The 13,521-nt window shown below is 37.3% G+C and overlaps 1 protein-coding gene across 2 annotated transcripts in view; it reads right to left on the bottom strand.

The window, feature by feature from the left end:
- PDZRN4 (PDZ domain containing ring finger 4) overlaps positions 1 to 13,521 on the bottom strand; it is a gene marked incomplete at both ends in the record, with an annotated part of 372,143 nt that overhangs the window by 53,508 nt on the left and 305,114 nt on the right. For both annotated transcript variants that reach the window (XM_082849939.1, XM_082849940.1), the window contains one exon: positions 10,723 to 10,825. In XM_082849939.1, the coding sequence (XP_082706065.1) occupies positions 10,723 to 10,825 (103 nt within the window). The remainder of the gene's footprint in view (positions 1 to 10,722; positions 10,826 to 13,521) is intronic.

Here is a 13,521-nt window from a genome sequence, read left to right as displayed (position 1 = left end):
TCTGAATAAACCAATAATAAGTAGGAGATTGAATCAGTAATCAGAAACTTCCCAACAAAGAAAAGCCCAGGACCAGATGGTTTTTCTGGTGAATTCTACCAAACAGTTGAAGAAGAATTAATGTCAGTACTTCTCAGAATCTTCCAAAAAATTGAAGAGGAAAGAACACTTCCAAACTCATTTTATAAGGCCAGCATTACCCTAAAACCAAAATCAGATAAAGTCACTACAAAATAAGAAAACTACAAGCCAATATCCCTGATGAATGTAGGCACAAGAATTCTCAACAAAATACTAGCAAACCAAATTCAACAGTACATTAAAAGAATCATACACCATGATCAAGTGGGATTTATCCCTCAGATGCAAGAGTGGTTCAGCATACTCAAATCAATAACTGTATACACCATATTAATAGAATTAAAGATAAAAATCATATGATCATCTCAATAGACGCAGAAAAAGCATTAGACAAAATTCAACATCCTTTCATGATTAAAAGCTCTCAACAAATTGGGTATAGAAGGAATGTACTTCAACATAATACAGGCCAAATATCACTAGCCTACAGCTAACATATTCAATGGTGAAGGGTTGAAAGCTTTTCCTCTAAGATCAAGAACATGAAAAGGGTGTCCTCTCACATCACTCCTACTCAACACAGCACTGGAAATTCTAGCCCTAGTAATTAGGCAAAAAGAAGAAATAAAAAGCAGTAAGGAAAAAGTAAAGTTGTCTCTGTTTGTGGAAGATATGATCTTATATACAGAAAATCCTAAAGATCCCACTGAAAACTATTAGAATTAATCAGTGAATGCAATAAAATTGTTGGATACAAAATCAACATAGAGTAATCAGTTCTGTTTCTCTACACTAACAATGAAATAGCTGAAAAAGAAATAAAGAAAATATCCTATTCACAATAACATCAAAAACAGTAAAATTCTTAGGAGTAAATTTAACCAAGGGGATGAAAGATCTGTACACTGAAAACTGTAAGACTTTCATGAAAGAAATTGAAAAAGACACAGATAGGTGAAAAAATATCTCATGTTCATGGATCAGAAGAATTAATATTGTTATGTCCATATTATCCAAAGCCATATACAAATTTAATGCAATCACTATCAAAATTCCAATGGTATTTTTCACAGAAATAGAAAAAGAACTTAAAATCTGTATGGATCCAGAAAGGTCCCAAATAGCCAAATCAATCTTGAGAAAGAAGAACAAAGCTGGAGGCATCACACTTCCTGATTTCAAACCATATTACAAAGTTATAGTGATCAAAATAGTATGATGCTGCTATAAAAAACAGACACATAGACCAGTGGAACAGAGTGAAGAGCCTAGAAATAAACCCAAGCATTTATGGTCAACTATTATTTGACAAGGGAGCCAAGAATAATCAATAGGGAAAAGACAGTCTCTTTGATAAGTGCTACTGGGAAAACTGGGTATCACATGCACAAGAATGAAATTGGGTCCCTGTCTTATACCACTCACAAAATTAACTTCAAACAGATTAAATACGTAAATATAAGACCTGAAACTATAAAACTCTTAGAAGAAAATATGAGGACAAAGCCCCTTGACATTGGTCTTGGCAACTATCTTTTGGGTATGACACCGAAAGCACAAATAACAAAAGCAAAAATAATTAAGTGGGACTACATCAAACTAAAAACTTTCTGCACAGAATAAGAAACAATCAACAGAATAAAGAGGCATTGCACAGAATGGGAGAAAATATTTGCAAATCACGCATCACATAAAGGGTTAGTATCCAAAATACATAAGAAACTCATACAGTTCAACAGCAAAGACAACAACAAAACCACAAATAATCTGATTAAAAATGGGGGTAGAGGACTTGAATAGACACTTTCATAAAGAAGAGATACAATGGCCAACAGGTACATGAAAAAATGCTCAACTTCACTAATCATCAGGGAAATGCAAATCAAAGCCACAATGAAATATCAATCACTTCATACCTGTTAGAATGGCTATCGTCAAAATGACAGATAACGTGTTGGTGAGAATGGCGAGAAAAGGGAAGCTAGTGCACTGATAGTGGGAATGTAAATTGGTGCAGCCACTATGAAAACCAGTATGGAGGTTCCTCAAAAATTAAAAATAGAACTACAAAATGATCCAGCAATCCCGAAGGAAACAAAAACAAGATATCAAAGAGATATCAGCACCCCCATGTTCATTACACCATTATTCACAATAGCTAAATATGGAAACTACCTATGTGTCCATCAATCCACGAATGGATACATAAAATGTGATATATATGTGTGTATATATATATATATATATATATATCTCATACATACACATGATACGCACACACAAAATGAAATATTATTCAGCCATAAAAAGAAGGAAATCCTGCCATTTGCCACAACGTAGATGGACCCTGAGAGCGTTATGTTAAGTGAAATAAGCCAGACAGAGAAAGGCTGTACTGTGTTCTCACTTATAGGTGGAATCTAAAAAAGCCAAACTCAAAACCAGAGAGTAGAATAGTGGTTGCCAGGGACTGGGGTTGGGGGGTTTGAGGAGATGTGTGTCAAAGGTACAAACGGCCAGCAATAAGGTGAGTAAGTTCTGGGGATCCAATGCACAGCGTTTTGATTACAGTTAACAGTACTATGTTATATACTTGAAAGTGGCTAATAGAGTAGATCTTAAATGTTCTCATTACACACATAAAAATGGTGATCATGTGAGGGGATGGATGTATGAACTAGCCTTATTGTGGTAATCATTTTGCAACATATGCATGTATCAATCATTATGTGGTATATCTTTAATTTATACAATGTTATACAGCAGTTATATTGGGTTGGCCAAAAAGTTCATTTGGGATTTTCCATCTCTTACAGAAAAATCCAAACAAACTTTTTGGCCAACTCAATATTTCAGTAAAGCTGGAAAAAATACAGATAGATTTATGTATAAAGCACTTCACTGTAGCTTTTTATGATAGCCAAGAAAATCTGGAAAAATAAATACCCAACAAAAAGGTAAATTTTCAGTTATACAAAAAAAAACAATGTACATAAAGAGGGAAACACATTAAGTGTTGACTGTGGTTAACTCAGGTAATACAATTGCGGATAATAATATTTAAATTTTTTATTTTGGACTTCAAACACATAGATCAGATTTACCATAATTCTTGGCCCATCTGTATTGTACATGCAAGTTTCCCCTTTACCGATATTAAATTAGATTATTTAATACATAGTGAATACCGGTGGGCTCACCACATAACTGAGAACTAGGGCATCACCGATAGCTTATGTCTTAAGGGAGAAAAGGTAGAACGATATGCCAATACAAAACACATGCTCTTTAAAGATTCCAACATTTTTTTCAGAGATAATAAATTGATGGAAAAAAATCCAAACTAGAATAATTTTCCTAATTAAAAAATAAACACTGTATTTAAATAAAACCATTTGTTTCTAGTGCCTACAGACTGCATCTGACATTCTGAATTGGCAAATGTATATGAGTTAACTTGTTCTAAACACTAAAGCTAAAGCCAGGGCGAGAGGGCGTGTTGCTTGCTACAATTGGTACAACAGACCAGACTATTGTACAGTCTGTACAGACCAGAACAACTACTCACAATGTGGAGTCTTACATGTGTGTGTGCTCTCTTTATAAAAACCCATAAAGTGTCGGTTGATATGTTTGAAATGTTAAAATATTTGTAAAATTTTTAAGGATTTGACTATGCATTTGTGTCACTTTGCTTTTGTATTACATGGAAGAACTAGATGCTGACAAATCATTCCATAACCAACACTAGTGGCCTCACAGAGCTCACATGTGAGGATGCTGTGATTGAAGAGGTAAGTGGTCCCTTCAAGAAACAGAGCTAGAACCGGGACCAGACTCCTAGTTTGGATTCCTTTCACTTGATTACATTGCCTCTGAAAGGAACATTGTAATGCTTATCTGTGATTTGCTTTATATTGGAACAGATAGCTCTTCTTTCTTTGTACCTATGAAAACTGTTCTTTGAAAGCAGAAGAGAAGTCATTGGGAAAATATGATTTCATATGCAAATGTTCACCTTAAGCCCAACCTTTCCCGAACACCTTTCAGTAATGCAAGGAAATCATCTGAATGTGTATCACTGAGTATCTTCAAACAAAAACTGAATGTCAGCATTTTGATAAAATTCATATACGTAGCATAAGGAATCTTCATTTTATATCTAGATTCCTAGTCAAATAAATGTGCCCTTGGTTACATTGTTTAATCACCAACTTGGAAGGTTCAATTTGCTTTTCATTGTTTTCTTAGGAAATAAAGTTTAGTGTTGTCATAATCAGTGAGGCAAAAGACAGATATGCCTCATATTTGTTTTATGAAATTACATGACCAAATTAACAGCCATACTAAACTCATTTCTTTCAGTAAGAAATCTAAAAGAATTACAATAACTTTGATGACTATTTCCGACTTTGTAGCATTTTCTCTCTAGCCACTCCTTAAGAAGACCTTTTTTTTAAAATAGAAATTCATGACTTAGGAAAATTGTTTAATTTAGTAAACATGGGTATTCAAATTAGGAACTTCTGAGTCATCTCTGCTTGTACTATTAGGATTATATAAAATGGGATTACAAAATCTCTGATTCCATTAAGGCTCAACAGATATAAAAACTAGGACAACCATACAATGTATGCAAAAAGACCTTTTTGAAAATGGAAGAGGATGCTATTCATAGTTAAATTTGAACAGTATCCGTATATGGAGACAGTTTAGGGCAAACCAGGGCATATGATTATCCTAACACAAACTGAACCCCAGTCATTTTTACCTACGTAAATTAGCATGTTTATTTACGAGGGTCTTCCAGCTTATAAGTTTGGGGTAAAACATGTGCATCTTCTTTGTTAGAAAGGCAACCGAAAACATCCAGATTTTCTTCTTTTATGATCTGGCACAAGTGTATGTTAACTGGTTAACAACAGGGCTGTTAGCTGAATTATTATGGGGAAAAAACTCAAAGACTTTCACACTTTATTTCAAATTTCTCTTCTACATCAGCTCTCTTCTTCCTTCCCTTCATGTAACCCTTTGTATTTGTTTTCAGGACTCATAAAATAAGAACAGTAGCAGCAATGGTCAATACTTTGTTCACTTATTAAGCAAATGCTGCTGAGTGCCCCCCATGAACTAGGCATGTGCTAGGCTTTCCAGATGATATAAAGATAATTAGAAGTGGTCACTTCTGTTAAAAAATAAAAACTATTTAGAAGAAAAAGATAAGTACATAAATAACTATAACCCAGGAAATCACGACAGAAATATTTATAGAATATTTTATATTTTTATATATATATATATTATATATATATACACACACACACACACATATATAATATATAATAGTCCATTGTATGTGTATGTATATACATACAATGGAATATTATTCAGCCATGAGAAAGAAGGAAATTCTGTCATTTGTGACAACAGGGATGGACCTTGAGGGCATTATGCTAAGTTAAATAAGCTAGATAGAGAAAAAAAATATGCATGGTATCACTCATGTGGAACATAAAGAAAACAAAATAAAGTCAAACTCTTAGAAACAGAGAGTAGAAAAATGGTTTTCAGGGGCTAGGGGGGTGAGGTAAATAGGGAGAGGTCAGTAAAACAGTACAAACTTTAAAAGAAAAAAAGAACAAGTAGCTATTAGAAAGGGAGAGGATATCTGTTATAACTGCATGGTGGTCTCAAGCTCCTTTCCAATTCCCTTGTGCAAAAGGTGGAAAGGGATTGTGCTGCTCAAAGGTTGGTCCATACAGACAATAATGTGAATCCTCATATATTCCTGCATCAAATATTGAGCATCCACTATGAGACAGGTGATATCAGGCAATGATGAACACACAGGTAAGGCCTCTGCCCTCACAGTCTAGAAAGCAGCCACACAGCTCTATATGTGCACACTAAGGAAACTTTTCTGAAAGTTGGCTCACAAATCGTGAAGTTGCTCAAAAAGATATGATTAAAATCTCACTAATGCTTATCCTCTTGTTAACTACTTTTTTGAATGAACATCTTCCTGATTCATAATTCTCTTTTCTTTAACTATGTACAAGAGGGATTATATACTTAAATTCTCACAAATATTCTGCACGTATTCACAGGAATCCAGCTCTGGGAAATAAATTTTGCAAAATGACACTTCTCAGCATAGCACAAGGGTTTACTTACGCTTTACATAAGAATTGCCAAGAGGAAGCTAATTAATATGCTAAATGCTCTTTCTTGTTTGTAGATACTAGCCCAAGTTTGGGTTTCAGTTAACATTATATAAAACTCTGACACATACTTGTCTTTCTCTCTTTTCTACTTTTAATACCTCTCCAAGCAAACTTCTAAATCCTCTTTCATAGTGATGACAATGTACACACAAGGGAAACTCTATGTGCACTTAACTCAGGCTATTGGATATGTTTCTTCAACTTAATCTTAGGGGAAGGAATAGAAACAACTTCAAGCAGCATTTCTAAATGATAAAAATCACCAAGTTCAGAAATGTGGCTTAAATTACTTGCTTGTCTTGGCTAACATGATGTTTTATACTATCCAAATGTTGTACTTATTAATTTTCTGACTGTCCTCTATCAACACTGAGTTTTGAGAGTTGAAGGCAAATGGTGCAGAAAATTCAACGTCTTCCTTGCATTCTGGCAGTAGCAAACATACCTTTATTAGGAGTTGGACAAAAGAGCTCTGTTTTCTCAAAGGCTTTCCCTTTAAATTATTTCTGGTAAAGGCCGGATTTGAGATCCGCCTCTGACTTGCTAAAAGCTATTTATGATTTATTTCAACCTTTAGCTGGCTCTAGGGAAAAAAAAAAAAGAACAAAGTTGAAAATACAGAAAAAAGAGTGCTTAATCCTCGGTATTTCAGTGGAAGTAAGAGTCGGCACCCTGACTCTTATGATGGATGCATTGTGTAAATTTTGATATTTTTTCCCTCAAAAATGAAATTAAAATCCTCTGCATTTTTAATTAGAAAACAGTGCCATCATTGTTTAAAACGATCAAATTTCAAGCTGTGAGTCTTTTAATACAGGTTGGTCTGCTGAGACTTTTCTGAAGCACTGGGGGGAAATTTAAAACCCAGGCAAATAATATTCTGAGGCAAAGTGGTGATAGGCCATGGTGAGATATGGGTGTCATAAAAATTTCACGGTGGTCCCTAACACACCAGAGTCACCATAGCATTGACACATTGACTATAATATCTCCAAAGAAGCATTTGCTGTCTATCATGGCTCTGAAGGGAGCTGTTACCATCTATCAATGCAATAATCTGCATGTTAAAGAGTCCCTAAATATGTCTTTACAAGATAGTCAGATCTGTTTTGGTCTATTGGGTCAATAATCCACACACTAAAAGTCCCTAAATGTGTATTCACAAGATAGAGAGATCACCTTTTGTTCACTGAGTCAATAGTAAGTAGGCCTTTAAAAAGGTGCCTATATAGTTGCATAGTTCGTTTTTCAGCAAGTTCAGAAATTCAGTTCTGTACTCTTTTTGTCTTTTAAGGGTAGATTTATTATGCTAATTCCAGTGGCTGCCAGAAGCTGAGTTTCACTCTGGCCTATGATATTTTGCCCTCGAAAAGTCAGAAGAAAAAACCCGCCCGAGCACAAACTATATTAAAAGTACGAGGCGAGGAATGGAAGTGCAGACACACAGGCAAAGCCCTCCGGGTCAGGATGAATGCTGTGCTTTCAGACTATGTCTTACCCCTGCCTCTGTCACCAGTCAGCTTCCAGCCTCCCACCCTCCTCCGACTGCTCTGCTGGAGGCTCTGCTGGAGGCTCTGCTTGCCCATCTTAAAGCTCATTTCAGCAGCAAAGGGATCTTACGAGGCCTGCAGAACCCAGCCCTACTCTCCACCAGCTACTCGTTCTGAGTTCACCTCCTACCGCTGCCCGACGCCCTTGCCTCTGCCCCCAGAGCACACCGGCCTCTGCTGTTCCTGGAGCCCACCAGCTGTGGTCCTGCTTCCGGTCCTTTGTACTTGCCCTTCCCTCTGTCTGGAAAGCTCCTCTCTCAGAATCCACACGGCTAGCTCTTTTACTCTCTTTAGGTCTCTTATGAGAGAGGCCCTCCCTGACCACCCTGTATAAGAGAGCAACACCTCATCCCAACACTATGCAATTCCTTCCTCTGTTACCCACACCGTTTGTTGTCCACTAGCAGTTAATCACCATCTGATATAATATGTCTTTACTTACTTGTTTCTTGTCCATCTCTTTCTCCTAAAGGTTAAACTCCACTGGGGCAGAGGCTTCATCAATCCCAAACTTAGATAAGAACCTGGCATATTTTTTTAACTGCTCATTAAATATTTATGGTACAACTGAATGAAAGCAGATGGAAAGGAGTCCTGTCTCTACTTTTCCGATTGCCTATTGATGTGTTTTCATGTTTAGGTTGAAGAGGAATGAGTACCTCTTTCTGAGATGAAGTCCTCTGTTTGGCCATTAGACCTCTGTTCTCCATAATACTCTCTAAGTGGCACAAAACAGGTCCTTCCTGAAGGACCACTGCATCCACTGCATCCCCACAGCTACTGGGTTATAACAGAGTTCCTGGAGGAGCTGGGGTCATCTGAGCCTGTCACAGAAACACTTGACCAGCCTGCTTCTAAGTGTAATACTGTGTAAAGGCAGCATTTCTAAATCTCCCTGGTGATACTATCAGCTCTTAAATTCTCACAAATATTCTGCACGTATTCACAGGAATCCAGCTCTGGGAAATAAATTTTGCAAAAATTTATTGCTCTGGTGATAGCAGAGGACTGACTAGAGCTCACAGTCTCATCTGATGCAAACAAGAGGGATGGCGTGTGGCACTGTGCCATGTTAGCATAACAGACTGAGGTGTACTGGGTAGAGCCATTCTCTCCTAAGCTTGGTCAGTTATCCTTGGGGTATTCCCCAGTGCTTCCACCCCTACTTTTAGCCATGCAGATATTCTCAAATGTATCCCTTCTCAAGACCGAAGCCTGTCACAGTAACTTCTTCCTTATTTAAATTTCATGGGAATATTCTTTATTTCAATAACTCAGAAAGGTGACTTTGGCAAGAGAATCACAGCTGACAGCAAAGCAATGACCATGGTGGTGTGATTAGTAGAGGCTGCAGGCTACAGAAGGCCTGTCTGAGCATTTACCACTGTCATCACACTGATGCTGGTCTCTCCTAGGGACTGACATTGGTCAGAAAAGAGGATGCAGTTCAGCAATAGTAATCACTATAGAATCTGTCTGTATTGTAATAGTCAAAGGTATGCTAATTAATTAAAAGAATTTTTACTGTGAACCTGCTTAGCCTAAGCAAGTCTTTCTCCCATGTCCTCCCCTAGCACACAGATGTATTTTAATAAAGCTTTAAGGCACAAATGAAACAAAAAGCTGAAGTGATCTAGAAAAATCCATTCCCCAAACCCAAAGCAATTAATTAACTGAAAGAAAAACATGATTTAATCTTGAATTATTTGGATAAGTGACTCAACTTTGTAATTTATTTTGCATGAATGGGCAAAACTTAATGGCTATTTCAGTGTATACCAGTACTTAAGCAGATTTATAAAATAAAATTTTCAATCAAATTAATGGCGAGGAGGGGATAAGAAATTAACATGAACAACAGCAACAAAACCATCAACTCAGATACTAGGTATCATCGCACACCCTTCCAAATTCTGGCTGAAAAGAAATAATGATTTCTGTAATCCCCAGCAATGACTTTTGCAGGGGCAAGATTTCAAATAAACATCTATTTGCTTTAGGTGAGCTTCACTGAATTGGCCTTATTTGATTTCAGATCCCCCTAAGGGAAGAGATTTCCGGATTTCCTGGTTGTAAAATGGAAAAGAACATTTTGCTGAACTTGTATGACATCACTGAAAGCATTAAAAGGGCAGATAATCACAGGTTCTCTGGCTGTTTACCAGAGCTTCTTTACCTCCTCAATCTACTTTATTTCCAAATGTCAGAGTAGTCTGAAACCTTTCAAAGATTTATAGACTGCAGAAGCAGAGGAAATATTAGGATAAATTCTTTAACTTTTGTGAAAGCTTTTAAGTAATTAATAGATGGGCTTTTGGAGTTGTTTTATAACACAGTACAGATACTCTGACATGTACCGTGTGAAGGCTAAACATGGTCATCTTTCAATCTAGAAAGTCACGGAAACTGCTCTTTAGAGTACTTGAGTCATTAAAAAAAAAATGAATTTGTGAAGGGGAATAAAAATAATATAAGATTTAGTTTATCAGTTAAAATAAAAATACTACACAATGAATGAAAATAGTAAATACAGTCTCGGTTTTAAATATAATTTCTTTTCCAAACTCTACTTGGAAATTCTCTTATATTACAAAACAAAGAAAAAAAATGTAGCTGCCATAATATTATTTATATAAAGCAACAAAAATGTGAGCAAATTATTTTCAGGCTTGTATTATAAAAATGTTTTCCAATATAATTAAAATACCAGTGCCAAATAGCTGAAACAAATATTTAAAAGCTCTTACCTTAGATATTTAATAGACAAAATAGTTCTCACAGTAATAAATTAATTTTTTCTTTGTTATGTAAAACGCCTCAACCATAACTTCATGAAGAAATGTGAAGTGGTGTGAAAATGATCTTACCTCATATTCAAAGTCCTCAGTTCTGTCTGCATCAGCAGGCAAGCTGGAAAGATACTCATCGTCCTCATAAAATTCATGCTCCATCGGATGAAGAGAATGGCAGCTATGGGGAATGTAGCAATATGATAGGAATGGATCAAAAGGGTTGTTCCCAAGATTAAAACTAATTTTAGAATTTCACTTTAGTTTTCACCGCTCGCCAATAAGACCTTTAGTGATCTAGCCTTTAAACGAATTACACCGCAGAAAGAGCAACAGTTTTCTTTCTCCCCCTATATGAAGTCCATCAATTTGATTTTCTGAGAGAATACTAAGATAATGGCTCAGGGTCAAGCTTCATTCTGTGAAGGGGCAGATGTGCGACCTGCCCCCGCCGTGGTGCTATATCGATACTCTGGCCTCCTTCCACTCCAACGAATGGACTTGATCCATGCATCGGTGTGTGGCATTTGAGACTGAAGTCTACCCGAAGGTGGGTATTTTATAACAAAGTACTTCCAATTTCCTAATTACAGCCTCAAACCGGTTCTGAAGTCTGATTTTAAACGCGCAGTCGGACCTCTGTGTCCTTGGGTTCTGCATCCGTGTATTCAACCAACCGTGGATCAAAAAAATCGAATTTTTAGTTTTATTTCCAACCTTGAGGCTATCCCAGCTACCTCGCAGCAGCCATGAGACGACCCAGTGGATAGATGAATGTAAAGACAGACATTTCCAGATGTGGTGGGCTCTGTACTGGGACAGTGGGGGGAAGAAGTGCGGTAGCACGTGATTCTGGTGAGTGTGGGGCAGGGGACTGCTGACTGCGAGGGGCACTTCAGGAGGAAGGAGGATGAAGGCCGTGGTACCGTGGTAGGAGTGATGCTCTGCCTCCTCGACGTAAATGGTGCTGTGTATGCCAACCTCCCACCACCCTCTGTCTCTCTGTTAAGCAACTTAATCCTGGCATGGACAAATAAAGTTGTTATCTGTACCCCCCTCCCCCCAAAAAAAATCGAATCTGAGGTTGGTTGAATCCTTGCATGCGGAACCCGTGGATGTGCAGGTAGGGTGGGCACTGTGTTTTTCAGATTGTAAATCGTACTCACATTGTCCCCATTTCTTAAGATTTCCTTCCTCTTTCTCCCTCATAACCCACATCTTTCCCTCTTTGATAAAAGGCATGTCCACAAATATTAAAGAACGTTCATGGTGATAACTCACTGGAAACTCCTATAAGCCACAGATTTGCATAATCCCTTTAGAAAATTTCTCAGGACAAAGAGAACTGATGGAGTGAAGGGAATGAAGAGGACCCAAGGCATTGGGTTAAAGGATACTTCTACGTATCCTTTAACTTTGGGGAAATGGTTTTCATAATTTATAGAAGTCCTTTCAAATTGCTATATGCCATGATAGAGACACTATACATTATACAATATGAAAGCTAAGCACAGTTGAACAGCAAAGGGCATGAGGTCCTCTATAAGTATTTCCAAGTCAGTGAAAAGGCCTAAGTGAAATTAACCAAGTTGGTTTCAGGTGAGACCTCTAAGCCCAGCCATTTTGGACATTATGAACAAACTGGAGTTAGTAGCATAAATTAGTCCCCTCATTACTAGCTGAAATGCCAGAGAGATTCATCCTGGTGCCCTCACACAGTCAGTGTAAATATTCTACCAGCCTCTTCTCACTATACTCTAATATTCTCTGATTTTCATGCAAATAGCAAGAGCAGTACAGTTAGTATCTTGCTTGCTGGTCTAACAGGTGAATCCTCCTAGCTTAAAGCTGGACTGGCTTTTTTTTTAACTTTTTATTTTATATTGGAGTGTAGTTGATTAACAATGTTGTGTTAGTTTCAGGTGTACAGCAAAGTGATTCAATTATAAATATACATGTATCTATTCTTTTTCAAATTCTTTTCCCATTTAGGTTGTTACATAGTATAAGGAGAGTTCCCTGTTGAGAAGCCCATTTGGGCTGGTAAAACATCAGAGCCTGCTGTTTGGGGCATCTGATGTGTTTCCCTGGTCTTTGACTTAGTAAGTAGGAAGCCCTGCTGTGAAGAACACCTTATTAATTCAGTAAACATTTACCAAGTATCTACCAGATGCCAGGCCCTATGCCAATGGCTGGAAATCGGTTGGTGTCTTTTTAATTGGGTAGAGCGGCAAAGTGGGAATTTTAATATAGTGAGATAATTAAGGGAAAAATAGAGACACTATGAGAGTACCTACTACAGTCCTAAGAAGTCTGCTAGAAGAGGTTACCTTTCAGCTATGATCTGCAGGACTTGGGAAGAGGACACAGCGTACTGGTTAAGGGAGTGGGCAGTGGAGTCAGACCTCTTGGGCCCAGGAGCCTGGCCCTATCGCTTCCTTGCTGTATGACCTTGCCGATTACTTAACATTTGCTTCCTCATCTGTGACATGGGGATGGTAATAATATAATGTACTCCCTCAGAATGTTTTTATGAGGAGTAAATGAATTAATAATTGTAAAACACTTGGAATATTCCCTAAAACATGTTAAGTTAGCTAATAAATGTTAGCTATTATTCATTCAAGAAAGTATTTATTGATGGCTACTCTGTGTTACACTCTACTAATGAATATTGTATATTTGTTTGCTTGTGTATTTTTCATCTCCACTGTAGAATATAAGCTCCAGGAGGCAGTGGCTTTATCTTTTGTTCCCTGTTTTATGCCCAGTACCTAGTTCCAGTACCTGACACAAGGGGCTATTTAATAAGTAAGGGATAGATGACTAGAATCGTAGGTCAGACAAACAGCCCCTGCCCTCCTGGAACTTGAAGTT

This window comes from Leucopleurus acutus (assembly GCF_964270905.1).
Source record: "Leucopleurus acutus genome assembly, chromosome: 11".
NCBI lineage: Eukaryota > Metazoa > Chordata > Mammalia > Artiodactyla > Delphinidae > Leucopleurus > Leucopleurus acutus.
Note: the sequence above shows the minus strand (reverse complement) of the source record. Positions and strands in the feature narration are given on the sequence as shown.